Genomic DNA, 15261 nt, shown 5'->3' with positions numbered 1-15261 from the left:
ATGTTTATCAACATTAATAGATCTTTTATTGCTAGAAACAATTCCCGGGACGATTGCTTTATTAACAAAGGAATTATCAAGTCGTAAAGGTAGTTATAGCTAGTGTCCGAATATTTTTGGGAGTCACTGTATGTCTACGGATAGACCGGTGTTGTGGACACATATATCGAGAGAATACTGTATGCACTGACCACGTCAGAACAAATACATTCGATCTCTGCCGGGAAATGGTGAGCGGGTGGGGATTGAAAAATGATCGTGGGTTAGGTACCTTTTCGTAAATAGCTAGGCAGGAATAATTCCATCGTGATAACGGAACGGCATTAGAGATACAATGAAGTAGAGCGGCACTCACCTCCCTCGTTCCCTTTTTCGATCGTTTCCTCTCGAGCTTCGGTGTCTGAGGTAGCAGGGTATAATCGCCGCTACGCTGCCGTGTCAACGGCTGATGCGTCAGAAGGGGTATCCGCGGCGGTGGCGAAAACTGAACACCCTGCGGCAGTAACGAATACCCGAGGTTCTGACCCTGAGTGAACGGCGAAGTCGGCGGGAAGTGATTCGCCACCACGGGCGCCCAATACTGGTGCGAGTATCGGGAGGGTGAACTCCCTGTGGACAGTCAATTTCAACGCTCGTCAGTTCAGCGTATCTAGCATGCGACCCGCGTAATTGCTATTCGATACCGATCGATCCAGTCTCTCTCTCTACCCAAGTTCGGCAAAGGTTAATCGCTCTCCCTACCTCCTCCTCCCCCCTCCCCCTTTCTCTCTTCATGATCGTTGTGGAGCTATTGTAAAGCGAGGCTAGCAAAACGATATTTTTTACTGATGACTCTTGTTCGAGGATTGAAACGGTTAACCGTCGCATCGGCTTTTCGCTGCGGAAACTCGATAACCCACGAATTCGGATTATTTTTTTGTTTAAACTTCGCGCTTCTGCGGAGAAACGAACGCATGCGAGAATTAGCGAATTTTAGCATATTTCTTAGGAATTCAATCATTGTGGATTTTTACTGTTTTGCAAGATTTGCACAAATGAGTTCAAGTTTTCGTAGAATTTGGACGGGGTTTATGATTTCTCGAGAATACAAAATTTAGTGTTCAAACGATTTTCAGATTCGAGGTATACAATAGATACATACAAATCTCCTAGTTTTAGGAAATTATGAAGAGTCGCTGTAACCGTAAAATAAATTGTAGTGCAAGGGGTTGATAAGTGTCATGCTACTTTTGACGTGCACTAGGTCCCCTGGAACGTGACGATATAAAAGCAAAGTTTTGCTGCGACCGCGAAAGGTTTCGAAAAGGAAGAAGTAACAGTTTATTGTTCTGGAAGAAGGGTATAGTAGCAAGACTTACTGTCGCTCCGCGGGTTGCTGTGCCTCCTCTGTGCCTTCCACGTCGTTGAGCGTACTCTTCCCGCAGTTTCAGTATTTACAGCGTCGACGCTAAGACTTCTCGCGACGCCCCTGTAAGGATTCGACGAGGTTGTCTCACTGGCCGCGGCGACACCAGCGAGCTGCTCGTTAAGGGCGTACAACTTGGACGTAATGTCCTTACCGATGAGGGTGTTGAGGACGACCTTAAGTAGCGGCCTATGCCTGAGTACCCTGAGCAACTTCAGCCTGGTCCAACAGATGTACGTGCTGGACTCCTCGGCTCTAATCGTCACTTGGAAGACGTCGTCGATGTTCTCGTGCATGGCCTCCCATTCAGGCGAGTCGACGAACTGATAAGCATTGATGTAGTGCAGGTGTGTCCCGTCGCAAGTGACCTTCAACCTGCGACCCGGGGCAACGATTCGTTACACGATGCCCGAAACTTTCGACGCGACGCGCGTCGGCCGAGCCGGAAAGTTTCGCATTGATATTTTCGCGTGGCGCGTGTCCCCAACGGTCAAACTATGATTACAGTTTTTATGGGTTCCCCCGAACAGGTTTTGTTTAAAAGTTCCAAGAAAGGTACGGAATCGAATGCCGTTGAGGAAACGAGAATCGTCGTCGCTAGACTGCGGATGTTCATGCAATTTTCAATTTTTGTAGACAAATTTTAAGAAAGTGGAATCACAAACAAATTTTTTTTTAGTGGGAATAGCCTCTGCGATCCAAAATACATAAACATCGCACTCAATTTTATTGTATTTTATGTTCTCGGATTTTTTTGAAAATTTTTATAAGCCCACGAACGAATAAAGTTCCGCAGTCCAGTCATCGGTATTATAATGAAATTTTGATTTTCAGAATTTTGATTTCTACCGTGACGAATCATTTCATCGCTAAAACTTACGTTTCACGTAAAATGTTTACGTGAGAAATAAGATAAGAGAAATTTTAAACGAAATTTATGTGGTTATCATTTAGAATAACTTCCAATTACAGTGATTTCTCTATATATGTCGCCAAAGCCTGGATGATAAATATCACGGAATTATCCCCACTACGCGGAGCATACGAGACGCCGAGGAGTGTAAACATAACACGCCTCGGGTCTGTCTCCTGGACGATACACGGCGCTGGCTAGATCCTTGTTGCTGACAAATATCGAGAATTCACTGTATATGGATCTTGCATTCATGGCGTAGCTGTCACGTTGAAATGGATACTTCATAGCAGAATTTGAATATCTATCAGAAAAAGTAAGAACATATTTTAATACTTTTCAATATGATATTAAAAAAAATAGTTTCATTATTATTATTTAAGGCTAAATGTCTTCGTGATCGTGCTAGAATGAACTTCGTACTACTCAATACGTGTGCGTCAATGTGTTTTCATTTCTTACACAATATCTCTTCGTTCAAACATTACGAGAGTGTAAACTCCTACTCTATTTTTATAGTATCTATTTAGTATTGCATTATCTGTTTGCACAACTCAGTATCTACGCACAGTTGCCTCGGAAAATAGATCAATGTTTCTCGGAGCATACTCTTGTCTTTCATTAGTCAAACATTTAAATTGTCATTTGCAGTTCTGTCTAATACGTTATGATTATGCTTAATAGTTTGGTAATAGCATGAGCTTACTCCTGAGGCAGCTGTGTCACTACTCGACCTTTTGTCTTATGATGTACACTTCGTATTCAGACTCGCATGAGCTACTTTATTCTTAGCGGTAGTCCTATACATGTATTTGTTTATAACAATCACCGAAAAGTGTAGCATAACACACTTCTCGAAGAATAATTTAAATTGTCAATTATTTTTTCATGATTTGTACTCTAACACGTAATATGATATTTTTCTGATTAAAAATATACCAAACACAATAAACTTTGGATCCGCTTGTTTAATTCGCGACACAGTCAAATCTCCATTATCCAAACTGAGTGTCACGAAATAATAAAACAGTCACCTGGATGCAAATGATTTCTACAATAAATAAAATCGTACACGTATCGCCTTAAATTGAACTGTTTAAAGAATTCAAATATATTCGGTTCGGATAGTCGAGGTTTCACTGTATCGTGACTAAAACGAGTAACTGTGGTCCAAATTGTGTCGTGTTTGGTATCATTTTATTCAGAAAAGTGTCCCAAATATGCTGATGAAAGTTTCATTACAAAGAATCGTCGGGAACAAATGTTTTCTTATTTAGTATCTCCCAATCGTTTTCCACCTTCGACGTCCGCGGCGGGAGATCAAGGGACAGTGTCTGTATAAACATTACCGCAGTTTCGTTACCAAATTTCAATTTGCAGCTCTGGCAACGAGCCTGACTCGACACCATAAAGCAAACGGTGGATAATCCGCTAACTAAAGAGCTAAGTATCCAATAAGAAAGCAAACGAGTAAAGAAACGGAGCTTTCGTGCAAGTCGGAACGAGTATGAAAGCTGTTCGCGGAAGACGTCCGATACCTCTCGGTCTGTTCCCCGGGATCGATTTGACGACTATGTTCCCCGGGGGTCGGATCGCCGCGCCGGGGGTTAATACTTACTTGCCACGCAATAGTATCGATAGTCGTTCGTCGGCTGGCGAGACGCCTTCGGTGGCATAGGTTTGACCAGAATCCAGCTTGAGTATCCTCGCCTCCTTGGCCAGCTCCTGGAAGTGCTTCTTGCTAACCTTGTACGGTTTAAAGAGTTTCAGATAGAGCTCGGCTAGCTCCGGGCTGAGCGCAGGCGGTAGAAATCGACAGGCTAGTATGAGGGAGTGAATGCCGTTCAGAAGGCCGAGGGCCAAGCACCATAGCATCGCGTCGAGAGCGCATATGGTGATCCCTGCCCAGAGGGCGGCCAGCATGAAGCCGGCCGTCAGAAACGTGCGAAGAGCCAAAACTGAGGCCTTGAAGGAGCGCGGCACCAGGAACGCCGCCGCGAAGAATAGATTCGCCGCCTGGCAAAAGGCAAATCGAAAAACGGTTTCCTCGTGAGAATCCCGACACCGGCAGATTGTTCGTTTCGTTCCGTTCCGTTTCGTTTCGTTTCGTTTCGTATTGGGAACGACCGAGGAACGACATTGTGAGAAAACGATTCGGTACACCGGCGAAAGTCGATTTGTCTGAACCGAACCTTGGGCAGGTGCAATGCGCATACGGTAGTGCTCCATTAGAGTTGCGATCTTTGAGATCGAATAGTCAAATTCGTACCGTTTCTTCGCCAGAAATTGACTCGGTCAAAGCTCGAGAAAGTAAGAGAATAGATACAGTGACCCAGAGCGAAATACAGTGATTTCTCTATAGAGGGTGGTTGGTAACTGGCGGTACAAGCGGAAAGGGGGTGATTCTACGCGAAAAAAGAAGTCGAAAATATAGAATAAAAATTTTTCGTTTGAGGCTTTGTTTTCGAGAACATTGAGTTTGAAAATGCAGCCAATCCGCGTGTTATTCGATAGGAATTGTCTGCTGCGTCTGACCATGACGTACCAATTCTACTTCCTACGCATACTAAAGCACGCGAACCCGACGGATCTTTAAATTCGATTTTCTCGAAAACAAAGCCTCGAACGAAAAATTTTTATTCTATATTTTCGACTTCTTTTTTCGCGTGGAATCACCCCCTTTCCGCTTGTACCACCAGTTACCAACCACCCTGTATATGTCGCCAAGGCCTCGATGATAAACGTCGCGGAATTATTCCCACTACCGCGGCGCATATCCCGTGAGGGTATAAGAAGCTCGGGAGGCACTAAGCGGTAGCCGAAGAGTGGGGATGTAAATTTAGGTGTAACAGATTTAGCAAATTTAAGCGAGCACTACCGTAGTCGTTTGAGGCGCTGCGATTATGAAATATTCTACAAATGCTAGTGGAAGTAACTTGTATAAATTTTCTGGGAAGATCTGGACATGTTGATATATACATAAAAATAGTTCAATAATGCAATATATTACCAGATCTCAGTATTTTGGCCATTAATTAAAAAAGAAAAACGATATCATACTAAAATACAATAATTTTGGTGGGTGAACAATGCCCTTTCTGCGGTTAGAAATTCACGTGAAACCTTGTAGTCCGAGTTAATTTAATTTCACGCTATTGCGTTTCGGAATACAATAATTTTATAACATTGCAGTCAACGAACTGATACATTTACTCTGGTGCATGTTAATTTCACTAATTAACCATGGTTACTTCCTGTTAAATGTTCTTTGTTCTTTTACGCAAAGACGGTCCAAAATTATACAAGAAGAGATAAAACGTGAATATAAACGTTTATAATAGTGACAACTATTGCATACATAAAATGAAACAATAAATAAAACTTTGCTATATAAAATTTTAATATTAACGTTAATGAATTAACGTTGAGTTGAGTTCATTTTAACAAATAGTTTTTGTAACACACAAACGAACCTAATCGTTTAAATCTGTTCGAAGATTTCGACGTTTTTAATGGAAGAGAACACATGACTTGAAAATAATAGTCGATCCATTGAGAAACACCGCCCTGGATGAAGACCCGATCCGATTATCGATAGAAGCCTGAAATTCTACTGATATGTGCCACATTTACCCGTTATGTATACGTAGTACATACATACATATAACGAATTCTATCATATCTATTTCCGACACTTCAAGTTATACAATTCTAGAAAATACGCTATTCTGTCGTAACTATTCCTACATAATGCATTTACGTCAGTTGTAAGTAATATCTACTACTGTCTGTTACAATACTTGTATAAAATTCGACTATATTCTAACGGATCTGAAACACTATCTAAAATCCTAAACCTATAAATTGTGGCTCGTAAACTTATATCCTTAAAGGACTTGTATACAGGGCGAGTCATATCGGACATATAAAGACATATCTGACATACAACGAATGTGTTGATTATTGATGAAAAAGTAAAATTTTCTTAAGTTCTATAATGTATTTGATATTACCAATGTATTTCCAATGTCTGCTCGATTAAAATGGGTACAATCACATAGATTATTTTTAGTAATTTTTAGAGAATTAAATTTTCCTTCATTTTACAAGGAAGACGCTGGGTCGGACAAATGATGTTATATATTATAGCTTGCTTTTTGTGAAAAAAGATCTAACGTACATTGATGGCTGTAATAGCTGTCCACCCCACTCCAATTACTCCCAGACTTACAACATATGGCCTGCAGAAGTCCGGCGAACAGTTATTATGACAATCGATATATATCATGTCTTTTCCTTCGGAAAATACCCTATAACAATTGAATTATATAATAGCCTCATAATAATTATTTTAATACAAAGTAATTTATAGAGTTTGAAATCGAAAAGAGACTTCTCATTTCATTAGGAGTTCTATATATTCTCAAGAAAATAAAGGTCTTGTCAAACTTTCTTAAAACATTTTACTCTGTTGATTTTTAAAAGATGCTTTCCTGTTGTTCACTTATTACGAAATTAGTTCTAAAGCAGTTTGGTTTTATTCTCACCAGCAGAAATTTATTATTCTATCGGTACGTTCGCATCAAGATCAAATGAAAATTCTTGAACCCGTGAATTTATCAGTTTCATCCGTCATCATCTCTCCTTCAGACAGTCTCAATTTACCCGCTATACTTTCTCGCACACTCCCCCATGTCTTTATGTACTTCCCTTGTCGCAGAGTATCGTTTCCCAAAGACAAATAGCGAACGCCAAAGGCGGATCCCCGGAAATGCTTCCTTGCCCCTATATCCGTTCACATGCCACGTTTCCAGATCTCTATAGTAGAAACAGTTGGTAATGAACAGTCGCGTCAGCTCCACAATTGTCAGAAACGGAAAATTCCTAATCGCTCTTGAGTCAAAACTTTTATCCTCCTTTCTTTTATTTAGGCGTGCATAACGAATATCTTCCTTCTATATTATACCATATTACAAGGAGAAAACATTTTTCTCTAAAAAATAGCAAAGAAGTCACGTCCGTATCGTACAGCTTGACTAAATTAGGTTAAACTTCACCTCCTGGGACCAACAATTTTTAACTTCCTGTACATAATTCTGTAGATATCGACGAGAAAATGCGAAAAATCGAAGTTTTAATGCGAGGAAATCACTAGTCCTAAAGCGATGACGCATAACTTTTGAACCGGCGAATTCCTCGCATTAAAACTTCGATTTTTCGCATTTTCTCGTCAATATCTACAGAATTATGTAAAGAAAGTTACAAATTTTTGGTCCCAGAATGTGAAGTTTATCACTTCTTATGGTCTTTTCACTTCTAAAATATTGATAAGAAATTCCTTCGAATTCGAAGCAGTTGTAGTCGATGACTCGCCCTGTTTACAGCGCTAAGCACCACTTAAACACCTATTTCACGCTTGTGTCTCTACAGTACGCGGAAAGAATGTGGACCCGGTGCTCACCTGGAAGAGTTTGTGCTGCGCCGCTTCCCATTCGTCGCAGTAGCCACCCCCCGACGATAATACAGTGGTATTTAACCTCTCGGTCACGTTGCTGGCCTCGGTGCTATTCCAGACGTCCACCCAGAGTTCCGTGTAATTCAGATCCTCCAACGAGTAGCCACCTAGACTAGGCAGGCCGCTGTAATTGAAGGTATAGCCCTCGGTGGAATAGGACGTCGACGTCGGGCTGGTGAACGGAGTCGTCGTGGTCGACGACAGAAGGCTGCTCGCAGGCGAGGGAGCATCAGTCGTGTTCGCCATTTTTCGTCGTGAGCGCGTGGTACGGGCCATCACCTTCTTCCACTGCAACAGAAAGCAGATTCCTTATCAGTACACTGCCCTGCAAGTTTGAGGAGCAAGTTTGGTACATTAACCCTTTCTGCATGGAAACGTGTACCTATAGTTCAAAGTTCTCCTCGTTTTGTTCACTCTTTCGTTGACACAGAATCGATTCATCGAAGCCAAACATGGATATTTTAAAACGAAGCCGGACTATTTTCAGTTTGCTTTAAATAAAATATAATGTTAAATACTTGATTGGAACCGAGTGGGAATTAGTGCATTCTATCAAATGTTTTGTCGAGTTTTAAATAGAAGGGGCGTCGCATTTAATTTTGTTTACCGAACAAAAGTATAGAATTGCTCTGTGAGTTGGCGAGAATAGCAATTCACTTCAAAGTTAATAAACTTGAGGATTTATAAATTGTTACACATATTTGGAAAAAGGTAAGAGTTTCAGTAGCCGTTTCTTGGAACTAATCGATACTCCCTCACTGTGAGCACTCGATGTTTCTCGCTTTCGTCTCCAATGCAATCAAGGAGCGAGGAAACCGACGGATAACAGCTGCTAGTTCGCACGATTCATAATTCACATTCCGAAAGTCATTTCTGCTGTATAATCCCTTTTTGTGAAAATATCATTAGTGCAACAGTTACGTGCAATCAGATGTCTGAGTTAATATTAAGTCGAAACTATCAATAACAGGATAGTATTTTTATGAATTAGAGAACCAACATTAGTTTGTCAGAAACATGCAATTCTTGGTATACTTTTTAGACCAGTGCTTGATAATTTTTAATAATGCTTTCAATAATTTTATATGTGTCTGTACTTATCATTAAAAATATATGAGTTGCACATTAAAAGTTGTTCTCCGTAATTAATACTTCCCGAGGTATAAACCAAATATATTCCACACTCCCTTCCTCGAGGGTTGTTTTTACCCTGAAAATATGAATAGCGGTTGCTAAAAAAATACGCGCCCCACATTTTCTCGAGTTCCGTATTATATATAAATTTCATCAAAACTGCACGAGACCACTTGAGTAACATTCCTTAGTCGGAAGAACACCTATCTCCTTTCATAATATTCGCAACGCGGTCCTGAATCAGCGTTTATCAAGCAAGCACTACTGGTACACGGTGAGCCAGAATTCGCACATTTCAGAACTAGTAAGTCAATAAATCAGAGAGTATGTGTTAGCGAAAACAGTAAAATCTTTTATTATTCTAAAGATCTTATACTTTGATCATATTCTAGCGACGTTTTGCTAGAACTGTGTCGGCAACGAGAAACATTTTCTTAAGACATAATTGCCCATACATTGCTTTAAACAAACAGAAAGAAATCAATAATTTGCAACAAGTATGAGCCACATATAAAATTGTTTTTTCTTTAATAATTTTAGTACGTTGAAAAATAGTGTATAGATGTTTGCAGTCCAACGTCATCGCATCCACCGATCATCAATCGTCGCGTCCTTATATTTTACGAACAGCGATTGCGACAAATGGAACCGGTGAGCTGAAGCCTTCCGCCGTAAATGCAATTCAAGGTGCATAATTTACTCGAATCGTTGAAGTTCCGTAATAAACACCGGATGTCTTGAAACTTTAACTCAGGGGGGGGGGGAGGGGGAGTGGAAAGGGGGTGGAGAGGAGGGGGGTAACTGAATTATTTCAAGGAGCGACGCCTCTGCGACACCGGGGGACACTGAATGCCTCAGACGTCGGGAATTCGTGCGTTTCTGAACCTTCTTCTTCTCCCATGATTTTATTTTCTGCTTGGAACGGAGACGCGATACGAACGACCGGGGCCAGGACGATCGCATGAAAGATGCAGCCGATGCACGATTCATTCGCGGCCGTATCAATATTTACGTCAAACCGCCTCCCGCCAGCCCCGTCGATATTTTCCGCGCGACGCGAATGGAGATTTAATGCAATTTGTCTGTCGCCCGACCCGTTTCTCCACGTTTCACTGCTTCTCCAACTGCACTTCCTACCAGTCTTCCGCGCTGCGTTCACACGTGCACGCGCCAGTTAACCATGCCCGTTGTACGATCGGCCGACCAACGGCAACAGAAATGCTCGCACGCATTTCCATTTCAATTTGGCAGAGTGACTGGTGGGAGAATTTCGCCGGCTATATCATGGCCACTTTCGATTCAAGGAACTTTTTTGTATTAACACTTGAACACACTCTGTGGACGAAAAGATTAAATTTTCTTAAGTTTTGTAATAGAAACTGGTAAACATATGTTTTCTATGTCATTACTAGTTTTTTTAATACTATATTTTTTATATCTCAATAAAACGAATTTATATATACACTTCGATTCAATTATACGAATGCAAATGTAAATTTTGTAATACCCAAAAGGGGAGTACAGAGTGCATGAAAAGTGAGGGTAAAGCCAGTCGTAGCGTGACTCTACACCTCTTGACAATTTCTATTAATATCCTCTTTCTTACAATTAATACTAACAAGTTTTATTTTACATAAAAGTCTACTCATAGGGTAGGGGAATATATTACACCATACGACACCCCTCTGGCACATAATCCATTACAACTCCTTCGTGGATGGTTCTTTGTCAGTAAAAAAAAATGTTTCTTGTTACTTCAAAAAGTGTAGTAACATATCCCAAAAATTGAAAAAAGATTGGTTCAACCTATTAGTTACAATAAATTCCTAACCTAGAATTTTAATTTCGACGTGGACGGTCTGCTGCGAGTCAATCAATGATAGTTATTATTATTAATATTATGTAACTCGTGGATTTACAATTTCGATTAAAAAAGTTTTATTCGTTCAAAGTTACGAAGAAATTGCAGCGTGCAGAAGATAATGGTAATTTAACCAGATCTCGCGATATTTGATATTTATCGACAGCAAACGAGTCGACGCTGACAAAAGCTTGTTTCTTGACCCATAACTTCAGAGTTGTCTGGAACGCAACGCTGAGCGAAGAGTCTGGAAGTTGGAACTATTCCATTCAGAAGTTTCGAGACGTAAGATGCTGCTGAAATTCACGGAACATAACACGTGGACATATTTTCGTAAAACATCCGGAAAGCAACATTTCGATCGAGTCAAGTAAAGCGACTTCACTGTGCTTCAAGCAATAAATTTTGTTATCAAACAACGTAACAAAAAAACTCCATTTCAGAACCAGAGAAACGGTTACCCCCTCTGCGCGTGTACGGCGGATGATCAAATTGTTAGACAAAAATTATGTTTGTTTCACTTAACTGTTTGAAGTCGGACATTCCATAAAATAATAGAAATGAAAATAAAATAAAAAGAAGAAGACCAAAAAGTTCTGATCTATTATTTTGCCTAATATAAATTCGATAAATTTTAATGAACTGTTCACTTTACGTGCAACGCAATACAATTGTCTTTAAAAGAGAATGAGCAATTTTCTCCTTGAATCGAGTTTACGAGGATTAGTGAGTAGATGTCTTCATAAATCACCGTCATTTCACGGGGAGCGGGTAAAGACGGTCTCGATGACATCCAGAGAAAGTCAGACTCGGAAATATGTTTCCATCGAATTCACGATTCAGATCATGCACATTACTCGCGTGAACCGTACATACCCCGCGTTCAAAGACATCCCGCTTGAATGGCTCGCACGTTTCTTTTAGGAGAACTGCTATCCACGGACATTCAGGTGGAGGCTTCCTCCCATGTTTCTAAAGGGAAAATAGATACGGCCCTTTCATCGAAGAGATGAGGCATGCGTCCAACAAAACAGGGAAGGTCTCCTTCCGATTTTCTAGACGGCACGTGCCGCCATTATTTGGCAAATTCCAATAGGAAGTTCAGCTCGCGTGCACGAGAAACCAGATTCGATTACCATTTTCGCTAGCAGCCGTTCTATGTCCCCGCTCTCACGAGTAGCAGCGAGTATGCTCGATTTCAAATGTATTAGGCGTGCAAATTAATTCGTGGCCATAACTTCGTAACTTCGTTGTGTAATTAAAAATAACAAAAATACGTTCAAGACTGGAAAATAATCCCCATAATTTTCTATGTGTTTACTCCATACTACAGGTAACTAGCAAATCTAGCATGTAACAAAATTGAATTCAAAATAAAGTTACAACTAATCATATGGTTAACGAATTAATTTGTACACCTGACATGAGTATAGTTTGTTTTATGCTCTCACGTATACAAAATTGATCTTATCAAATTTAAGGGTGAACATACATTCACGATACGAATGGTAGATCATTCTATTTAAATGATATTACTTGTTCGTAAGATCTTGGAAAATATGACCTCGAGATAACCTTCACAGACTTATGTCCCCCTCCAAACACGATAACTTTCGCCCCAAACATTTCTTCGTATCTGTACAAATAATTTCCTAACAGCTGATGCGATATAAAAATATAATTAAAAAAAAAATTATTAGGGGACGCAGAGTTAACAGGACACCCTGTATTTTCCGAATATAAGTACCATCAGTAGATATATCGTTCTTGTATGAACGAGAGCTAACGATAGGTTGATACCAAAAATTGAAATCTTTCTAAATTTTAAAAATCCTTTTTCGACAACCAATGTAGTCAATCTTTTTGGTACGTGTAGAATTCTTTCTAACTATGAAAAACGAACATATATTTACGACGATATAAGCGATCGGTGTAATTACGAAAAATAATGTTCGAGACTGTGTTTACGATTGAATGCGTGTGCTATTCCGAGCATGATTTTTTCCCGAAGATAGAGTACTAGCGGAAACTTTTTCCTGTGCGAGGGAGAGAAAATTCGGCGTCAGAAAACTTTCTCCGCCGACACGATGTTTTGCACGAAATCACTTGACCCGTGTTACGTTATTTATCGCCGTGATTGATTTATTTGAGCCTAAGGATGGAAACGTCAAAGTCGCTTGTGTCTTTCTTCCTAAAGTAGAAAAGGAACCGCCCTTGCAGCAACTTGACATAAATTATTGCTCAGCTTGGACGTAACCCAGGCAGCGACACGAACAAAATTTCAATATTGCGACACGACACAGATAAAAGCATAATTGCACATTGCGCCACGAATATTTTCCAAAAGGAGGGTCCTTGTGCGGAAAATTATTAACGTGGTGTGTATCAAAATTGTCCGCGCTGTGATTGTTTCTAAATATAACTTTATCCATATTTATTGAACATATTTATCAAATATAATATTATTGAAAATATTAGTGAAAATAATATATTGGTATATTAAAATTTTTTTTACTCTTTGCATTATTATAAATTGCACCTACACATTTTTGTTATAAATGCAGAAAATACTTATTTTTAGACGATGCATTACGTTACACAGTTTTACAATAAAACATAATTACAGAATATGAGTAATGAATATGGTGTAGGTAATAGAATACACTTAACATTCGAGTGATCCAATAAATTGTTCCGATATTGTACATTTATCATTTTAGCTAATATACACCAGCGAGACTCCGCGGCGTGGCTAAAAATTTTGACTGCTAAATATTCACTCCTAGCATCTTTCACGGCGCTCTTCGGCAATCGAGGTCGAGGTCAATCGATTTATGGCATCGTGTAACGTGCGGCTCACAAACTTTTTATACTGCACTTCGGGACGAAGTTAAGTTCACCTGTAACGGTAGGACGTGTCTTCAAACTGTCGTGCTATGTCATCCGTTTTACAACTGTTTCCGTCGATACGCGAGGACGGAATATCTAGCATAACTTGCAAACTCACGTAGAATGATCGAACGGAGTTTAAGAGGTTCATTCAAAGTTTCTACGCAATCTATAGATTCTATTTTTCGATAATTCCTTCGTCGATAGACTCCCTTGAGGCTTTAGAGTCGGGATTAACAATCTTATAAACCATAGAACGGAATTCGCTGTATTCTCAACTTCTTGAGTACAAACTGAATTTGTTTACACTATATGTATATCTTACCATATACCAAAACTAATTACTTTGATAATAGATTGTGAACATACATTTTTCAAGACGATAGCAATTTACTAATATATCGATACAATGGTTGATAATATATTTTTCTAAATGACAATAATTCACTGTCAGGAAGCAAAGCTACCTGTCCAGGTGGATGTATTCAGATCCGATGGATTCATTTTAAAGTTATCTGGGCCAAAGGCTAAGATCAGAGTGTACCAGGTTCGAAAGTTCCTAAATCACACCATTGCAGAACCGGGAGTTGGAACTACTACAAACCAAGATCAATAGGTTCGAATTAGGCCATTCAAGAACCAAAAGATACGATTTCGATCTACCCGGGACCGAGAGAATGCAAGTCATGGCTAACAGAGTTCCAAGTTTACTATCTTGACACATCGTCCAAGCCCTCCGCCTAATTTCTAACTAGGGGGTGGATGATTTCAGGGAATCCAAGCTTATGGACCTCTGGAATCAGAGCACAGGCACATTGGGATTCGAAGATCCAACCCAGAAGAACCTTTCAAATCTAAGCAGTGATCTTAGGACGTAGGAACACGAGCCTGAGGATCTCTGACATCCATGCTCAAGAAGATTCAGGGAGGACACCATTACCCCTAGCACTCATACCTAGGCTCCTCGAACACATACTCATCTTAATTATTTTTCCCCAAAAAATTGTTGTGTACAAAAAGTTTTGTAATATGTAAGCGTGAGATGCTTCATGAACATTTTACATTACGTTTAGATGTGTATTTATAAAATAGAAAGTAGATACAGTGTTTACTCTGTATATGTCCCAAATGCCTCGCCGATAAAAGTCCCAGAACTATCCCCACTTATGCGGAAGTAGAATTGGTTGGCGGTGGTCAGACGTGTCAGACGATTCGCTGCATTTTCAAACGTGATAATTATAACATAAAATGTTATTCCTATTTTCCAACTTATTTCTGCACGTAGAATCACCATCTGTCCGCTTGTATGTTTCGAAAACATTAGAAGGAGATTAACACAAACGACGAAGTTTTCAATTAAGGATAGTTCAATTAGCGTGATTGCCGATCGTGTACCAAATATTTTCGGGCGCATTGTTTAGCGAAGTACCTTCTGCAAGATATCTACCTATAGAGGCAACGTTTGTGGACGCACAAAGTCTTTCAAGTGAGAATCCAATCAAAATTCCTTGGAACGTTGTACCACTAATGTTCCTGGTTGACGA

General features: G+C 39.9%; 1 protein-coding gene across 1 annotated transcript in view; it reads right to left on the bottom strand.

Moving 5' to 3' along the window:
- The window catches only part of LOC143353696 (popeye domain-containing protein 1-like), a 98442-nt gene that overhangs the window by 13986 nt on the left and 69195 nt on the right, over positions 1-15261 (bottom strand). Inside the window, exons 3-6 of the mRNA XM_076787202.1 lie at positions 7780-8121; positions 3937-4334; positions 1359-1780; positions 356-609 (exon numbers count right to left, since the gene is read on the bottom strand). Of these exons, the coding sequence (XP_076643317.1) occupies positions 356-609; positions 1359-1780; positions 3937-4334; positions 7780-8109 (1404 nt within the window). The 5' untranslated portion in view covers positions 8110-8121. The remainder of the gene's footprint in view (positions 1-355; positions 610-1358; positions 1781-3936; positions 4335-7779; positions 8122-15261) is intronic.

The sequence above is a fragment of the Halictus rubicundus genome, chromosome 4 (genome assembly GCF_050948215.1).
Source record: "Halictus rubicundus isolate RS-2024b chromosome 4, iyHalRubi1_principal, whole genome shotgun sequence".
NCBI lineage: Eukaryota > Metazoa > Arthropoda > Insecta > Hymenoptera > Halictidae > Halictus > Halictus rubicundus.
Note: the sequence above shows the minus strand (reverse complement) of the source record. Positions and strands in the feature narration are given on the sequence as shown.